This window comes from Trachurus japonicus, chromosome 16, assembly GCF_045865225.1.
Source record: "Trachurus japonicus isolate A0001 chromosome 16, Traja_1.0".
Classification (NCBI taxonomy): Eukaryota; Metazoa; Chordata; class Actinopteri; order Carangiformes; family Carangidae; genus Trachurus; species Trachurus japonicus.
This window is the reverse complement of record NC_140922.1, coordinates 10,570,808-10,590,076: the sequence shown is the minus strand read 5'-3', so window position 1 is coordinate 10,590,076 and position 19,269 is coordinate 10,570,808. Positions and strand designations below refer to the sequence as shown.

General features: G+C 41.9%; 3 protein-coding genes across 4 annotated transcripts; 2 read left to right on the top strand and 1 right to left on the bottom strand.

Moving 5' to 3' along the window:
- Positions 1–156: 156 nt before the first annotated feature.
- Positions 157–4,493, bottom strand: ltap1 (lipid transport auxiliary protein 1). Its single transcript, XM_085801264.1, has 7 exons — positions 4,233–4,493; positions 2,380–2,481; positions 2,181–2,289; positions 2,039–2,092; positions 1,772–1,938; positions 1,420–1,478; positions 157–1,295 (listed from the first exon to the last, which is right to left on the bottom strand). Exons 1-7 carry the CDS (start codon positions 4,293–4,295, stop codon positions 1,076–1,078), a joined length of 774 nt encoding a protein of 257 aa, XP_085657390.1. The 5' UTR covers positions 4,296–4,493; the 3' UTR covers positions 157–1,075.
- Positions 4,494–4,570: 77 nt separating this feature from the next.
- LOC146971776 (uncharacterized) lies at positions 4,571–13,139 on the top strand. Of its 2 annotated transcripts, none has more exons than XM_085801260.1 (7): positions 4,571–5,234; positions 7,391–10,024; positions 10,112–10,307; positions 10,912–11,010; positions 11,104–11,353; positions 11,446–11,562; positions 12,559–13,139. In XM_085801260.1, the coding sequence occupies exons 2-7, from the start codon at positions 7,740–7,742 to the stop codon at positions 12,720–12,722; spliced, it is 3,111 nt and encodes a 1,036-aa protein (XP_085657386.1). In that variant the 5' UTR covers positions 4,571–5,234; positions 7,391–7,739; the 3' UTR covers positions 12,723–13,139. The 2 variants fall into 2 exon arrangements, with proteins under 2 accessions (XP_085657386.1, XP_085657385.1); XM_085801259.1 differs by lacking the exon at positions 4,571–5,234 and adding an exon at positions 6,065–6,216.
- A 1,543-nt stretch (positions 13,140–14,682) lies between these two features.
- Positions 14,683–18,681, top strand: aqp10a (aquaporin 10a). The gene is made up of 6 exons (XM_085801261.1): positions 14,683–14,909; positions 16,074–16,200; positions 16,576–16,713; positions 16,820–16,938; positions 17,028–17,245; positions 18,097–18,681. The coding sequence occupies exons 1-6, from the start codon at positions 14,826–14,828 to the stop codon at positions 18,305–18,307; spliced, it is 897 nt and encodes a 298-aa protein (XP_085657387.1). The 5' UTR covers positions 14,683–14,825; the 3' UTR covers positions 18,308–18,681.
- The last annotated feature ends 588 nt before the right edge of the window (positions 18,682–19,269 follow it).

The following is a 19,269-nucleotide window of genomic DNA, read 5'->3' as shown; positions in this document are numbered from 1 at the left end:
TTATCTGTGCTTGTGGCTCTCAGAATAAATTACTGAAATTAAAACTGCTTCATTTCACTGACTCAAACTGGGGGATTACTATGAGGGGAGCGCCCTCTGCTGGACACACAACAAATTACAATAATGTGGTAAACTAAAAACACTGCACAGCAACTCGACTGTATGTCACTGTTTTATTTGGATGGCAAAATTGAACAGTTAGCACCACAGAAAATAAAATCACTCAGGCATTACAATGCCTCCATCAAAACCCTGAATAGCAAATGAAACAGACCCGGCTTATAGGCAGTCCACGTCTGACATTAGAACAAGTAAAAGCCTACCTCAAATTCAATACCTCTCATTTAGAATACATTAAGGCAATACTTTAATAATGTTAAATTAATTACATTGCACTGAGAGAAATTATTACAATAAAAGAGCTCTTAATCATCAGAATTAATCAAATCAAGTATGGCTTCAAATCAAATCGATTCATCAATGGCTTCTGTAAAAGAAACATTTAAGGCTTTAAAAAAAAAAAGGATTCACAGTAACGTATGAGCAGTAGAGACAAACATAAATGTAAACAGAAGTGACATAAACAGTGCGTTTTTCTCAGTGTGAAGCTACCACTTACACTAGTACTAAGAACAGTAACTATCAGCATGTTTACATACAGCTGGATAATTTCAACAAGTGTGCATAGGCCTTTACGTTGTTCAATAAATACTGATTGTCGGATGCTATTGCATAGCCACGTAGCTCTGGGTTTCTTTTGGTCAAATCAACCATACTTTACCATACAGTAGTAACTTACTTAAGTCATTTTTCTACCCACACATAGCAATCATACATGCAGTGATACAGGATATATTCTTAAGCTACACTTAGGTAAGGAGTACTGTGCCAGTAGTTTGATATGCACTATACTGTAAACAGGCAATGTGTGTTAGCATATAAAGGCAGTGTATTTGTTACTTTACTCTAAAACTGGTGAGTGGTGACAGTGAAGCTGTCACCATCCACAGGCACTTTAATCACTGGCAGCGCTACCTTGCTCTTGACCTTTCCTTTGGACGAGCGTCACAGACTTTCAGAGCGTGCTGTCCAGAGTGTTGTAGTTGTCTTTGAAGTTCTTCAGCTCCAGGAAGTGTCTGGGCCTCTTGCTGCGCTGCTGCATTGTGGATATGAGGTAGGTGGTTTGGGTGGGGGAGGAGCAGGAGCTCGCAGGATCTGTGGTACTGGTCAGGTCTTTGGCTGCAGACTGGTGGTGCTGGCTCGGAGTGCTGCTGCTACTGCTGTGAGACTTCACACTGAAACACCAAAGGGAGAAACAGATTGTCCACAGTGTATAATTAACATTCCACATTGGGATTAGCTGAAACGGAGAGCTGCAAGAGAGCGCTTGGACCTTGTGTTTGTGTAGTGTTTACTCACACAGAGGCCAGTTCAGTTAGAGCTTCCTGGTATTTTATAAACTCTGCTTCACCAAAAGCCTACAGACAAAGACAGTGAAAGAGTCAGAAAACAGACATGCTTCGATAAGCAAAGACAATGTACATTTTGATGCATATCAACTTCAATGTATATTACATAATCATTTCATTCACAAGCTTACTATATAAGCATTACATTCCAGCAATACATATGCAAATTCTAGGGTGTTGGTGGCACTGAACTACACAATAATACATAATAAATACCTAAAACTATTGTGTTTATTGGGATTGTAAATGAAAATATTGATTTACTGAGTTCCTGTGGTACACAAACACACAGCAGTGCTGACCTCGGACCCGTGGCGGGCTTTATTGTACCCATCCAGCACCGTGTCAACAAGGGAGCTTTGGTTGTCTCGAAACATGCAGTGGGAATTTCGTAGCTGCAGAAGCCATGTCCGAAATCTTTTTCCCGTCACAGCAGTGGACGTCCCACCCAGTTCACGGAAGGGGAGATCTTTTGACAGAAAGGACAGATGGCACTGTGAGAGTGAACAGGGATTCAAGTGCTCTCATGGCAAAACAAAAGCAAATAGTGACAGCAAAGTTTTTTTTACCAGTGTCCCTGATGGCATCCAGGGCTCTCATCCTGTACAGGTAGTCATAGGACCCTGCAGAACACAAACAAACACACTGGTATAAAAGCAACTCATGCACAGTTTCAGGAATAGAGAGAGTGTGTTTGTGTGTTGCTCAAACCAGTCTGTTCTCTCTGCTTCAGTCGGTCATCATCTGGGGACAGCAGGCGAGGCTCAAAGTGGATTTTCTGAACCTGGCACAGTTTGGCTTCAATTTCTTGTCTCAGCTCCTAAAGTATGCAGACACAATGCTTCAACAAACACATACAGAAAATAATATAACAAAATCATAATTATATGGTTTATGGTGTCTGACTTACTTTAGGTGCATTGTGACCAAGGGGAACGTGTGGTCCTCTCCTGGACTTCATGGCAAACCGCATGATTTGTCTTTTGACAAAGATGAACAGTAAAACAAACACCTAGAGAAGAGACAAGAATTACATAACACCTTGTTTATATTCTATACAGTAACTCCACATGCACACACATTTTTGATTAAGGTTTGGTTAACAGGATACAAATTACACAAATAATAATTGGACATATAAGTAAAAAGAAAAAACTGAATAAAAGAATTGAAGAAAAGAAGATTTGAAAGAATTGTTAAGTCCACTGTGAAGTTAACACAGTACACCCAACACCAAAGGCAAAAATTCCTTTCTTTTTAAAAACCAACCATTACAACAGGGTCCATATATTTGCTGTCGTAACATTAACTCATGCCATCTTAGATGTGCTCATGGCACTGATATGTAACCCCAAATTCATTTCAAAATCATCATCATCATCTTTACAATGGTTGATGGAGTATTATGAAACAAGAAATAAAGAAATAAATTTACATGAAAATCTGAATTTTAAATGATGTAGAGCAGTGGTTCCCAACCAAGGGTACGTGTACGTCTAGGGATGCATGAGCACATTGCACGGGGAAAGGGGAAACATTTATTAATTTACTTCCAAGATTATAAGTAAATATTCCCTGTCATTTCATAAACCCATTACTAAAATGAGACATGCGCGCCACAACTAGCGTCCTAGGGAGACAATAACTGGTGGCACAACTCTGTGAAGACACATGCTGCCAAGGCCGCGCCAAACACTGATAAATGGCTCAAACGTCCAGTTACTGTTGCTCTGGACTCAGGAGAGGGTTCAGGGGAGCTGAACGTTAAATGTTATTATGAATATTGTAAGAGTTTAATAGAACAAAGGCAGGTTGATTGTGATTCATTTTTTAATTTTACTTTGAAGGCAGACAAACTCTTATTTATGTTTAGTTTGAGTTCAAAAGAACAAAAATTAAGGAGAATTATTATTTAAAATACAATACAATAAGTAAAATGTCTTTGCACAAATTAAAGAGAGAAAATAAAATGATTTTCATTTCATACTCAGTTGTGTTACATTTCATATGACCACTTTTGGGGAATCATCAACAGGTAGGCTACAGTATGAGTGAGGGGGTAGGCTCAGGGTACACCAGACAAAACAGGTTGGGAAGGGAACCACTGATGTAGAGTAAGTTTCCTTTGGAAACTTTTATTTATTAACCCAGAGCACTGTATTACTTAACATATGCATAATGAAATATAAAGAATGACCTTGCACTACAATCATTCCTGTATTCACATTTTGGAAAATGACGCCTGTGTCTTTACTTCACAGTTTACTATTTCTGTTCATTATCCACAACAAACATTAAATATGTCATCATCACATCACTTAAACTGAACAAGCAATTATCAATTTTCAGCAATAAGGAAGTTACACGTAGGCCTATGTTGCTTGAAAGCAGCACTTAAATCGAAGTAACCTTAGTTTGGCAGGTAGCTAACCAAAGGACATAAATATGTTGTAGACAGTGTTGTGTTTTAATGATGTGATGTGTGTGTGAGCCTAAGAGGCATTTAAAATATGTGCTAACATAGGGTGTTTGTGTGTTTGGCACTTGTGTGTGTAAGTGCAGCAATTTATCCAGTCAGTGGCACTTTAAAACAGCAGTTAACATACCAATACTGGTTCAAACCAGCTCCTGGTCAACTGACACTTTGTCTGTCGAGCTCTTTAACTCACATCTAGTTTGTGGTTATCGTGTGTTTAAGTTTCAACTGGATGTACCCATTGAAATTAGAACAAAATGATCGCTGTCGAAGTGTAGCGGACTCACCAGGCTTCCGTAAGCCATCACCAGCACCACATTGATGCTTGACAGCAGAGAGTCATTCCGCATTTTGACACCGAGCCTTTTCCCGCAAACTCACAAACCACGACGCCAGCGACACGACGGCTGCTGCTCAGAGTCCGGCCGAGAGTCTGTCACACACACGCAGTCGTTTACAAAACACATGAAGTGACCGTTCAAACCACAGACGCGACAAAACGGGGAAGTTGAGTAAAGTGCTGTTTCTGCCGCTGCATGTCACCGCCTGGTTTGTTGACTTCCGCGGTAGTCACGTGACCGGTACGGGGCCGGTGACGTCAGGCCTGACGCTGCTCTGGTGTATTGTGCCCTCTGCTGCTGCTCACGGTGACTTCACTTCACGGCGATTCAGCAAGCAAACAAACAAAACAACAAGCAGTACTGATAAACAAAGAGTAGCCTACATTGACAGAGAGTAAAGGTCAGTGGATCATGTGACACTCAGATATTTAAAGACTGTAAAAACTGTTAATTGCCAAATTTCACTTTAAAAAAAAAGTCTGTTTTCTTGAAACTAAATTGCCTCACATGATTTGTTCTAAATCCTACATGTACCAGATGTGTGTCTGTGTGAGCGAGACACTCATTTGCATACATCCTGCAGACACACTGAGTCCATTCTTCTGCATGGAACAAGGGTGGGTGTCTGTGGAGCAGAGCTGGAGCTTTTTACCCCCTACTCACACACTTATCTCTGTCCTGAGAGGACCATGCAACCTACTCGTCCTCTGTCTGTGAGCCTGAACATTGATTGGACCCTCAGGACTCTCAGACTTGGCTGTGGGTGAGAGTGTCTGCTTTTGACTTTTGACAAGCGCACACAGGCAGACAACAGGACATCTCTTATTTAGCACTGCAGTGCGTGTGGTAACCACAGTTTCCTCTGTCTCAACGGAAGACAGTAGCAGGTGCATGCAAACAAGCAGCCGTCACTGTAGAAGATGAGCCTGCACATGACAACTAAAAACAGTAAGTAGCCTACTTTGATTTATTTCATTATTATTTTACTAAATATCCACATTGGCTTTCAAATCAGCTTTTCCTTATGATTCAGTGTTTGTTTGTTCACCTTCCCACTCTGTTTTTGGACAATGCAACAGTATAAGAGAAACTGTAAGTGACTGAATGCTCATTTTCATCCGCTGTCCCTGGCCAGATGTTAAAGGAAACCTGTCCGTCCAGGGTGGATTCGGTTTTCCCATAAACAATACTTATTCTTCTTTTACTGTAGTCCGCATACTTTTGCCCTTTACTTGGCATTACATTCCCTCAGACTCTCAACAAGTGTTGTTTGCACCGTAGCTCTGTTTTGTAGAACATATGTCATACGAGAGGTGTACTTTTAACAACATTTATCCCTGTTGGTATTTCTGAGTCTATGTGAGCTCTTTGTGGTCTCTGGTCCCAATTAAAGGTGCTCTGTTATTATGTATTTTGATACCTGCTCAGCCCAAATGATTAGACTGAGGTTTGCCTGAGGTGGTGCGATAATATAAGCCTGTGTTGGGAAATGTCATCTTTGCTCTGTTTCACACAGTTTATCTAAACCGTGTCTCTTCTCCCTCGAGGTATGAAATGCTGATGATGTCACATAGTGTAGAAAGGTGTGTGTGTGTATGTGTGTGTGTTCACTCCCTGTTGAGACGTTTAATGGGTGACACATTGAACTGGAGTCAGGAATGCTACCCTGTGAGAAGACGAAAAAAAGGGAGAAAACAACAATGGGAGGGGGAGGAGAGAGACACAGAGAGAGAGAGAGGGAGAGAGAGAGAGGACAAGAGGACAAACCAGTGTGGCAGGTTTGCGTCACTGTACACAGTCCATCATGCAAAGCTGATGGAGTGAGAGACGGAGAGAGAGGAGTTAGGAGCTGATGTCATTACTGAGCGCTGCCTGCGTTATGACCGAGTGTCAACACAATGGTCTGGGACAGCGGTAGCTCTTACAGAAGGTAAGGTGCATGTGTTTGTTAATTTGTGGATGAATCAAAGAGCTCATTTGGAATTAGAGTTTGTATTTTCTAATGATGTCTGGACACATTTGTGTATTTCTTGCTGTTGAGTTGGAGTTCAAAGTAAACGGGCCGTGTTGCCCAGGTTACCCAGATGGGAGGCTTTGTAGGCTAGAAGAACAGGTGTTTCTGTAAGCTGACACTCAGACTCACCTGTATTTGAAAGCACCACAGAGACAGTCTAACCAAGTTACACATTGTAACCTAGATTTCATAAAAACGCCAAAAGCAACCTCACATAATTATACAGCGTATCCAGGCTTCCAGTTCCCTTGTCCTGTTATGTTTGTGCAGAAACCCAACATCTGACAGTGTTTATATTTAATGTCAATAGAAGTGATTGGATCCCAATTCTGACTTGATGAATGATCAAAGAGAGTTTCATTGGTGTGTGTGTGTGTGTGGGGTTGTAAAGTCAGATAACCCTGATGAGCCATTGTCCATCAGTAACATTATCTTTCCTCCACTAGGCTGTATGTAAATGAAAGTATAACATTATCCTCATCTTTGGCCATCTTATCTGATCATTTCACCTGAATCCACTGTTACAAGGTTTCAATCAGTCCCTGCCTTTCTTTGACTCATTGCAGCCGATACACACTGCACAGAGACTGAATGTGCCACTTTAATACATTGTTTTTGCTAAGTGGATTGTTGTTAGGTGAGTTTTTCCAGTTTTTGGTTCAGGCTGACAAGGAGTCATGAGTATGTTGCTTGTGTAAACAGCATGATACGTGTGTAGTACAGCAGAGAGGACTGTCTGAGTCCTGTGAATGGACTTATTGAGTCAATGGGGAGGGGGGGGTGGGGGGGTGGGGGTTAGGAAGAGAGAGTGACATAACTGACAGGGGTTTGGAGTGAGCATGATGTTGTGTTTTTGTTTCTCTCTCTTTTGTTCTATTGTTTCCCTTTTTTTATTCATGATTTTCATATCCACTCCTCTCACCATCAAACTGCATGCTTCACTGTAGCATATTGTGCTCATTGTCCTCCACCACTCTGTGATTCTGCTTGACCATTTTGAGCAGCCAGAGTCACCGCAATCCACATATCACAACATTCCAGCCCAATCCTGTTTTGAGGATGGAAATTTGTACATTTTTATTCTTGGCAGGCGATGGGAGCTGTGTGCTGAGGTCGTGCTGGGGAACTGAAGACTCGACAAGAAGGCAAGGAAGAGGAGCCAAGGAGCGTTATCACGTCTAGACCACAGGACCATCGGCAGCATCACATAAGATATCAAACTTTTTAATCCATTATTTGTTTCTGTGCAAGAAACTAATGAGAGGTCTGCAGCTGTGTCTTTTACAGTCTCTCAAGTGCAGCTTTCACATGAACTGCTTCCAAAGTGCTCTCTAAAAGACAGTTGCTTGGAATCGCTTAAATATCAAGTTCACTCTTCCTCTCTCTTTTTGGGATTTGGCTCTTGACAGGAGGTCATTAACTTTGTTTACTCTTAGACAATGGACTTGCTTCCTACTCCAGTGACTGAGCCCAACAAACAGAGGACGGGAACACTCTTCACTGTCCGCTCAGCTAACTCTCCATCCTACAGTCTCACTCGCAGGCCAGGTGTTAGGGGTGCAAAAAGTTTTCCTGTGAAGGAGAGGGAAGACACAGAAGAAGTTGTGAAAAGAGAGAGATATGGCACAAACACAAATGGTACAAATGAGGAGGAGGAGGACAGAGTTGCAGGATATCAGGCCAGGAATGCGTGTCGCAGCAGTGTTGTAGGTCAATGTGAGGAGAAGTCAAGTCATGAAAAGTCCCCCAAGCCCAACCAGAATGGCATAGGAGACAAAATGACCACAGGCACTGGTAGAAGTGAAAACCCTGCATTTGAAAGCCTGGGCAGTGCAGAGAGCAGGAGATCCAACTGGCAAAGTAGAAGTAAGAGTTTAGATTTGAGAACAGCAAGTATCAAAGCTGACAAAGGAGGAGAGGATTTCAAAAAACAGATCGGAGCCTTGGATGAAAGACAGTCAGCATCTGAAGGTGTGAGTGGCAGGGTGACGTTTTCAAGACGACAGACCTATAACTCTGCAGGTACAAGAGACGTGATTAGAGACAGGAGCCCAGGAAGATACATGAGCCAGACTTTGGACAGGACAACTAGGGGCTGCTCTCTCCCCTCCAGGTTCAGGTCCCGATCAGGTTCAGATGAGCCCACAGGAGGTCAGAGTATACTGGAACGTATAGAGAAACTGTATGGGTCTGCTGGTGTTGGAAAAGATGAGAGCTGCAGCAAAATGAAGGATCCCGTAGCAACCGTAGACTCTCCGAGGTCGTACGAGAGGGCTGCAGGGGCAACTCTGCCCAGAGAAAGAAGCAAGAAATCAATCACCTGGGCATCTCAGACAGTTTCTGAGACATTTTCACCAGGGAGAAGCAGGAGATTGTCAGGAGACGAGTGCCAGGGGAAGATCCAGGGCAGTCATCCAGAGGACGGTGGGGCGAACTGGCGGAAAGGGTTCACAGAAGTGGGCACAACGTCTCTGGATAGAGCGAGGAGCAGGAACACCAAAGCAGCTAATATTAGAGAGATTAGGGCCAAGGCTGAGACGAATGGAATGAATTGGGCAAAAGAAACAGATGAAATGAAGGGTGGTGGCACTGATGATGTGTTTGAGTCAAATCCAAAGAATAGTACACTGAAAACAACAGAGAGAAAGAAGCGCTCAGAGATGCCCTCTGCAGCCAGTGTGAGAAATAAGATCAGTCAGTTTGAGGCTCTGTCACAGAGAGCTCAAGGTTTAGCAACAGGACAGGCCCTGATGCACAGAAGAGCCATGTCTGTGCCAACACAACTGAACAAAGGCCATGATGGAGTGAAGAAGAGTGGGTCAGCAAAAGCAATAGGTGGATTGAAGGACAAGTGGGTGGGGATGAGAGAAGGAGGAGACATAGGTGAAGAGAAAGTGACAGCATCAGGAAAGAAGGCCGTATCAGAAAGGTCTCAGTCGCTGGACGAGGTCGGACTGAGATCGAGGGGGAAAGACGAAGCAGGGAAAGATTCGACTGACAGTGGAGGGAAAAGTAACGACTGCAACGAAGATTTTGGTAAATATTCCAGACTCAAAGGCACGCTCGAAATCCCTCTAAACGGAGGAGCTCAAGGAAGACGTGGAAACTTTTACATAGACGAGACAGATTTCTCCAAACTCTCAAGCCCAGAGGAATCAATGGAGAGAAATACACCAGTCAACAGTACACCGTCCTCACTACCGTCCTCACTACCGTCCAATCCCAATCGTACCTCCACCAGCGTGCAGAAGATCACACCTACTGTGATTATGTCACCTGTTAGCGATGATGACAAGACTCCAACAAATACCCCTGACCACTCCCCCTTTCATTCACCTTCCACACCGCTGGAAAACACCTCTCCTGCTGCACACGGACACAACAGACCTTCTGTCGTCACACAAGAGGCCAAAACTCACGATCCAGACTCTTCACCTCTCCCACGTCCCCTCGCCACCTCCTCCCACAGCAACCTCCCAGATCTCATCTCTCCGAACGTCAAGACAGCCAACCAGAAGGGGAAGAAACAGTTACTGGACCTGGATGCTTGGGTTGCCGGCTTGAAGTCAGATGTGAAAGTCTGGTATGACAATGAAGATGATGATGACGATGATGACAGCACGCAGAAGGATGAGGATTCAAACTATGATTCAGACTCTGGAGAGTCTTCGGTGACCATCACCAGTAACATGAGCCAGTCGGATCGGAGGAGCTTCTGTGTCAGGTGGGTCCTCATGAAAGGTATTGTTTAATAATACATTCAATTGATTTGTTGTTGTTGTTTTAAATACTCTCCTCTCTTTCCCCGTAGTCTTTCAGATCTTTGTAACTTTGCGGGGGTTGACTATGAGTCAGAGAATGACAGCGATGAATGGCAGCTAGTAACTGGGCGGACGGCTTCTCTCAGCTCTGACGTGTCCGCCCTCTCCTGTGTGTCTGTGATGCCCACTGAGGAGCTTGACAGGCTCCTGGAGGACGTCAGGAGCCTGGGGGACAACACCCTGCAGGTACAAACACCGTCTTATATGATTTGCTGTTGTTTTGGTATATTCAGTGTTTGGTAGTAAGTTATCATTATCATGAGTTAGGTTGTTTAATCTCTCTCTGTCTAACGTTTTCATTTCAGTGGCCCTCCTTTGCCTGACATGAGTTCCATAGTTTCCTTTTCAAATGAAATTAGCCATTAAAAATCAATATGTTTCATGAAAAGTACAAATTACAAAATTACGCATATACGCCACAAAGTCTGGGGCATAGTGTGGCTGGGTGTATTCAAATACCTGCATGCTCCTAAAACTCAAAGTGGCTTCACCTACAACTGATTATCTTGACCTCCTTAAGTATATCTCTTATTATTTGTCCCAAAGCAACAATGCTCTGTTTGTCTGTGTAAATACGTGGCCAGATGTGTAAACACAAATACGCAGGGCTAAAAAACACTGAAAGAATAAAGTGAGTTCATCCGAGTGCAAAGGTTTCTCTGGATCTTCTGTCTTTAGAGTCCAAGGTTCAAACTGACCTAAGCTTTACTGCATATCATCCCTCTGTCTTTTTGTCTTCCCTGCTTTCTGTAATGTGTTTCTTCTCATTTTGCTGCCATCTCTCTTGCAGGACTATGATGATGTGCAGGTGGTGGTCCTCCATAAAGATGTGGGAGTGGGACTGGGCTTTAGTGTGGCAGGAGGCGTGGACCAGAGCAAGCCAGTCACCGTAAGGAAGAACCTGAACCTCCTTTCTTCTCTTTCCTGACATCAAAATGTTCTCCTCAGTGTCTTCATTAGTCTGTTGATGTCTTTACCTCAGGTCCATAAGGTCTTTCACTCAGGTGTGGCAGCTCAGGAAGGCTCCATAAGGGAAGGGGACCAGGTCTTGTCTATCAACGGCACGGCGTTTCAAAACTACGCCCACTGGGAGGCTCTGAGGGTGCTGAGAAGGGCAAAGACTCGTGAGATGGCAGTGGTGGTCCTGAGGAGAGGAGGTCTCGACGACGTCTCTAAGACTGGAGTGCAGACAAGTCATCAAGGACCAACAGAGACTGAGCTCAGTGAGACAGGTGAGACGTCTAACTCCACCAGAGCTCTGAAAAGACATTAGTCCCACACCTGCAGCAGTTCAAAGTGAGAGCTGTGTTTTTCCACTCCTCAGGTGAGCAGATGTGTGTGCGTCTGGAGAAGAACAACAGGGATCTGGGCTTCAGTCTGGAGGGAGGCGTCGGCTCCAGTCTGGGGAACAGACCACTCACTGTACAGAAGATCTTCCAGGGTGAGAAATGAAGCTCAGCATTTCAGATCTCCACAGAGAAATGGCTGCTCCCTACTCCAAAGAAATGGAGGAGGAATAACTCTTTTCACTGTGCAGATTAGATGAAACTCGCTGTTTTATTACAATAATATTTCTATCTGATTGTTTCAGCAAAATAATAGCACTTGTGCCTTTAAGTTTATTCAAGAAATCGATTATATAGATAAACATAAGAGAAGAGTTAATCACTTTGTGCTACACATGTTTGACCTTTTAATTTGAACAGTTTGCACTTAAAGGGATAGTTCAACATTTTGGCAAATTGGCCCATTGCCATAATCGCTATAGTCATAGCAGTAGGTTCATTACCTTTAATTGTAGGTGTAAGCTATTTTCAGTACGGCGGAGCGCAGCAGCTGGCTGCTCAGAGCTACGCTATGGAGGCTAAGGGAATTTCTTGGTTTCCCTCATTAAACTCATCAAATTCAACATCCCAAAACTCCACAGCGCTTTTGTAGACAAGTTGTGACCTGCACAACCACCACGCTATGAGATAATGACGGAACGATACGAAACGGAGTTTTCGAGGTAAATACAGGGTAAATACGGAGACTGCTTGCTGAAAAACTGTCCCTGAACGCAACGCGCATCAGCGGTTTTGTATGAATTTACCTCGAAAACGGCTCCGTTTCGTATCGTTCCGTCATTATCTCATAGCGTGGTGGTTGTGCAGGTCACAACTTGTCTACAAAAGCGCTGTGGAGTTTTGGGATGTTGTATTTGATGAGTTTGATGAGGGAAACCAAGAAATTCCGTTAGCCTCCATAGCGTAGCTCTGAGCAGCCAGCTGCTGCGCTCCGCTGTACTAAAAATAGCTTACACCTACAATTAAAGGTAACGAACCTACTGCTATGACTATAGCAATTATGGCAATGGGCCAATTTGCCAAAATGTTGAACTATCCCTTTAAACTCTCATTGCAGCCATTTACTAAATGATTCTGCATTGTCCTTTTAGGAGGTCCAGTTGACAAGCTGTGTCCTGGTGATGAAGTCATGGAGATTGAAGGTGTGAGTGTATTGGGCATGAGACGCCTGGAAGCCTGGACTTTGATCAGAAAACTCCCGTCCGGCCCAGTGGATGTGGTGCTACGTCGCCCTCTAAAACATCTGGAAACATAAGGATACTGGAAGTGCTTTGCAAACGGTAAAGCTCAGAGTGATGACGATGGACCAGAAACTAAAAGCCATTGGTGAGCACTGTCTGCCTTGGCTAAGAAGACGACATGAATTCAGTGGGACATTTTTCAACAGTTTGTTTACATATAGTCATTATAACAAATCCCCAAAAGGAAAGAAAAACTCAAATGTGTGTATTTTCCTCACTTCTCTCTTTTACAGGATTACATCTACCTCATGACCTGGGATATTTCTGTTTAACAATTAAAATGCACTGATAACTCATACATTTATGAAAAAAAGCAGCTTTTATACAAATACTTTTTACCGGTCATTTAAAAATAATAATGTGGCAAATGGTGAATTAAAACATTATGTTGTAACATATTGTGAATACATGTCAGTTTATTGTCTTTTTTTTACGTAATAAAGTCTAACAAATTCATTCTTGTTATTATTCCATCCAGCAGAGGGCGATAGAGGAACATAATTTTATCTTTTCAAGTTCCCAGAAAACTCCAGGGTAAAGGTATCTGGTGTTTTTACACATCACCAAAGAGGTACACCTCTCAAAAGACAGATGTGATTAGATAACATGTAAACACGCAGCTTCACAGTTTCCACATACCATGTTAAGGGTGTGGAGAGATAACCATCACCTCACTTTTACTTTATTTCCCCAAACTAAAAACGTGGCCGACCAGTTTGTTTTCAGCAACAAACAAAACAAAGCATTTTCAGTAAAGATGCAGCACTACAGAGACTAAGCCTATGAAGTGGCCTTTGTGTGTTAGTATCTTATCTGATGTGAACTCATTTTGGTGCCATAGTCATGTGCCGCTCTGAAAATTATCAGCAGTAACATAGGTCTTTACAGCTACGCAGTGATTATTTGTCTTGCATAATGCATTAAAAGTCCAGAGTTCAGTGAGAGAGGTTATGATGACATCCAGCCTCCCCAGGGATAAGAGGGGCTTCCCTATCAACCACCTTGCTCAACGCTCCCCAAGAAATGTTTCACCACAGCAGTTACTGTATGATATAATATGTAGATTTGTTTACATGGACATTTATCTACGGCCTTGAGGACTTGTGTCCATAGAGATCATTTACTGGTTTTTACAACCTCACTGTCCGTTCTCCATTCACAGAACATCCTTGTGTGAAAGAGATGGTTTTAGAGAATGGTTGTCTTAAAGAAACACGTGTAACAGCTGTCTGTGATTATGATGAAATGACTGATAATTTTTTGATATTAATGGAAACTATGTTTAACTTTGAGGAATATCTCTCTGCATAGTTTGCTGATTAATAAACACAAACTGCTACGAGCTCAAGCTGGATATGAAATCGGTGACGTGTGGTTTTTCACTCCAAAATAATATTCATGAATGCATATATTTATAGCACAATGTTTTTTGTTTTTCTTTTAATCAAAAGATCCATTTTAATATTGTCAACCACATTTTTTGCAACCAGTGTTAAGCTTCTATTTTCTTTTTGATGTACAGTATACTGGTTCTTTGTCAGTAGGCATTAACATATGCCAAATATTCATCAGTTATTTACTTTGCATGTGATGTGATGAGGGCAGTCATGGTGTAAATCTCTTTGGCGGTATTGATTTGATAGGATGGCTGCCAAGGAAAACGGGCACAGATGTTTATTCGTCATAAACATCTGTAACTGTTTCATGAAGTGAGTCTATAGATTTCTGCTGTACATTTATATACTATATGTGTGCATACTATACACACACATGTACTCTGGGGCTTATTGCCCTCTGTCAGTGCTGTCAAGACATAATCTGAATGTTTATGGCCTCTGTTCATATAAGCAACCTCTAACAGCTGAGACACATTGTAGCCAATCCAGGGATGTCACAAACCAATAAATGAGTAATAGTGTTTGGCCAGCTGCAGAGGAGGAAGCGCAGAGGTTGGTTACAGTGCTGAGGGCCTCAGATGCTCAGGTGGAAGTTTAGCACTTTCATCTTCGTCAGTGAAATCATCAGCTTCTGGACGAACCCACAGACAGCTGGTCTGTCGGACAAAAAAGACAGAGCTCAGGGAGAGATGAAAAGGATTTAGTTAAACGCCGGCTACCATGTTGAAGCTACGTTTATTCAGAGTGAGAAATGCCCTGGTGCGAGAGTGTATGGCTGAGTTCCTGGGAACTTTCATCTTGCTGGTAAGAGACACCGAGCTGCACGACATCCTGCACTTTTCACTTTTCTGATCCTGACCTTATGTCAAACACAACTAATAATAGTTATCTTGCATTTTCTTTTTTTTCTTGTACTTTATGGTTTTAAAAGTTTTTACATAGTATGGGGTGCAGGTGACAATAGGTAATATGTATGTAATATGAATTATGTATATTTTGTTGTGAATCTCTGGGAAACACACCAGTTTGTAAATTTACAACTCCATGTGAAATTCAAATTGTTACTTCAAGTTACTCTGGTGAAATATAGTTCATTTATTTTTTTCTCATTTCAAACACAATGCTCATGTTGCATATAAAGACATGTTGCCCAAAAAGTAAGAGTAATTTTTTTGTATTTTTTTTTTTTTTTTTACCTCTTATAATTAAATGATTGTGACGATGTGATTTATTCTTGATAGCTAAAGTGTATATCTCCTCAAAACTATATTGGTCAATCTCTTTTAAACATATCACTGTGAAAATCAAACCACAATTACAGTAACCTTTATAATAGGAATAAAAAGAGGAATGTGTCTAAAAAAGATTTAACCTAACAACAAAACCAAATGTTTGCATCATAAGACATAAAAATGAATGTACGTGTCATTGTGTTCACATGATTATACATAAAGGCCTTCTTCCATTGAGCATTATCAAAAAATCTGATGGCCTTAAGATATCAATGAATTGTTGTCGTTTTATGAGCCTGCAATAAAGATGTAGATCTAATACAACAATGTTGATTAGTGAGTTGTAACCCATAAAATCTGATCAGTAAAAGTCTTTCTGCAGGTGTGGTCTTTATGAGACTTAGCCCGTGTGTGTGTGTGGGTGTGTATTTGTAAAATCTTCTCCTTTGAGGGGACATATTGTTAAAAGACAATTAAGATAAGAAATAACAGGCTCATTACAAAGTTCATGAGGGTATGAAATTAATTACATTTTAACAATCAGAAATGACTGTGGTGACTTTTTAGTTTGACCTATAAATAATTAATCAGTGACACATAAATAATCAAAGGTATATTGCAGGATGTGCTCATGTATTTTTGCCTGTACCTGTTCGAGCTGACCTTTGATGTTTCTGAAGTTTCCATCCTCCTGACTCTTCATGGCACTTTCCACTTCCTCTGTCCCTTATCGCAGCTCTTTGGCTGCTCTGCTGCAGCCCAGGTGAAGACCAGCAGAGAGACTAAAGGCCAGTTCCTGTCAGTCAACATGGCCTTTTCTGTGGGTGTCATGTCAGCAATGTACCTAACCAAGGGCATCACAGGTAAAAACAGGGGAAACAAACAGGCAGTAACATTTTCCGTGATATTATCTTTTAACTCTGTACAATATCACACTCTCAACTGTCATCCCTTAAAAGATGAACATACAGGAAAAGACATGAGCTATGTGTTATTTTCTGAGTTAGGACTTTTCCATTACTGTGTGTAGACATCCACTGATCTGAGAACTGTAGATCTCTCACATTAAATCCTGGCACACCAGAGCATCGTTCATCTTTCCAAGGTTTTCTCTCTCTGACTGATTTGTACCCACTGCCTTCAAATAATCTCCGATTTCACGACCTTCCACTCTCCCACACTTATTCATTTTTAATGTCTACCTTCCTCTGTTCCCGTTCCCCTTTCTCTTTCTGCAGGTGCTCATCTGAACCCAGCTGTGTCTCTGAGTTTCTGTGTGTTGGGCAAGGTGCCCTGGGGAAGGCTGTTGCCCTACTGCCTCTCCCAGCTGCTGGGTGCTTATGTAGCATCAGCGCTCGTCTACCTGGTGTATTATGGTTTGTGTCTCTGGCATCTTAAACACTTAGGCCATCAATTCTTATAAACTTGCTCATTTGTTTACAATTAGTTTCACACATTTTTCTCCCTCTATTTCCCTCTCAGATGCTATAATGGAGTTTAGTGGAGGAATGCTGACTGTTTATGGCCCGAATGAGACGGCGTCTATATTTGCCACATATCCCTCAGAGTACATGACTTTGGGGAGAAGTTTCCTCGACCAGGTCAGTTGGGAGTTCTGGTGTAAACTTTAGAGATTACTTCAGCAACTGCTCTCCTCATTATTGCTGTATACTTGTTCATATTTCATTAGGTAGTCGGCACCGGCATGCTCATGCTGTGCATCCTGTGTTTGGATGAAAAGAGAAACACTCCCGCTCCCTCAGAGCTGATTCCCGCTATAGTGGCAGTGATTGTCCTGGGAATCTCCATGTCAATGTCAGCCAACTGTGGCGCTGCAATAAATCCAGCTCGGGATTTGGGGCCACGCCTCTTTACACTGACTGCAGGCTGGGGCCCTGAGGTCTTCACGTAAGTATCTTATCTTATATATACAACGCATTCAACACACACAATTTTCCAGGCAGGTTACTCAAGTATATTATCAAACATTTTGAAGCCTGCTTAACAAAGCTACAGAGTTCATTCAAATAATTTGGTGATGTTTGTAAAGAGATATGTTTCTGCCGTTACATGTCTTTGACCTTATCTTTGTCAGAAAATCATATAGTCAGAGGTTATCAGACATGAAGGCTGTTTTCTTCAAGGAACAACGCAAGTGTCAGCGTGTTGGAGAACATCTGATCATGACCTGTTGTTGGCTCCATTATGCAGCTTGTTGCTCTTTATGATCTACAGTAATATGGTCACATGACTTTGCTGCTGTAATCTAAAGCTGCACTGATTGATTCTTTATAAATTAAACATTGAATCACGTCGTTGACACACCGCCCTATCATGATATTACCTTTATGACTGACTCGTACATAATGTTATCATCAATTGGAGTTGTGTTTTTGGTCACCTGGTAAAAAATCCAATAAGCTCAGCTGAGCCAACTGATGTTTAACTGGCCTCAGCACCGAAACCTCAGCACTGGGCATGTTACACCATCACTTTTTAGATACACATTTAATTCAATGTTTTTTTTTTTTTAAATGTTAAAAAAGAAAGAAAGAAAGAAAGAAAGAAAGAAAGAAAGAAAGAAAGAAAGAAAGAAAGAAAGAAAGAAAGAAAGAAAGAAAGAAAAAGAAAAAATAACACTTTTTTATGTAGGCTATGTTCATGAGACCCAGCCCAGGCATACTGTAAATGGCTCCAGTTACATTTTTGTTACATTCATTAAATCCTCTCTGTTGTTAATTTGCACGTCTGCTCTCCAGGTGTTACAACTACTGGTTCTGGGTACCTCTGCTGGCTCCACCTGTTGGAGGTGTTTTAGGCACTTTCATATATTTGATTTTCATCCACTGGCAGCTGCCCGACCCCGAGCCCCCCGAGGACCTCTGTACTCTCTCCACCATCAGCGACAAAATCAAGCAGCCAGCCACCACATGGGAAAATGGATCAGAGCTAAAAGCTGCACGTCTGTAAATGTTACTGTAATTATAAATATATATCTCCATGGGACAAAGTTGGCTTTCAGCACACGTGTCCCATACAGACAGTTAAAGGGAGTAATCTGGTTGTATTCTCCAGAAAGCAGAGGCAAATATCTGATCTTAGCTGCTGTTGTGACTCCTGCACATTCTGTGTCAGGGTTATCGGTTTTTGTTTGATCTACAGCTAAAGAGCTTCTTGGACACAGACGGGAGAGTCAGAGGCAGCTTAACGAGATACTGATTGTGAGATATTACACTGATGTCTATTCTTTATTCTATATCCAGACTACTGATTTATTCTTTGTAAATAATATTACTGACTTGTACATTTTATGAAATGCCTAAATGGATATTCAGCATTAAACTAAGAATAAAAAAAAGCTTTGCTCTAAAAACAACAGCATCATCAGCATCAGCATCAGATTTCAACCATTTGTTTAAAGTTTAGGTTAAGTAGTATTTTATTCAGTCATCCCACATAATGCTGTAAATATAATATAGACCCTGAAAACAGAAACAAAAGGCTACCTGTGTATACATTCTTGACAATGTTAGGTGTAAAATGTATTCATATTAGCATAATTTAGAAACGCATGTCCTTTTAAAGCAGAAGTAAGTGATATATTTGTGTTAATATAAGTCTTAAATAGTTATATCTTCCGACAGCAATCACTTACATAGAGTGTTTGAACTGAAACACGGGTCTGTCAGTCACTCTGCTCTGCTCTGAGCCGAGGAGAAAACATTTATCGTATCCTACAGTTTTTATCCAATGAGGAGAGAGAACGGCATGCAGGGCTGTGTGTGCAGCCAAGGGACGCAGTGAATGTGGTGACGTAGGGACGAGGACTGTTATGGTGCGTTCAAGGAAATCGTGTTTTTCCGACCGTGAAGTGGTACCAGTTCGATCTGGTACGAGTTCACGGGTCAGAAGTTACGAGTGGCCGTTATAGT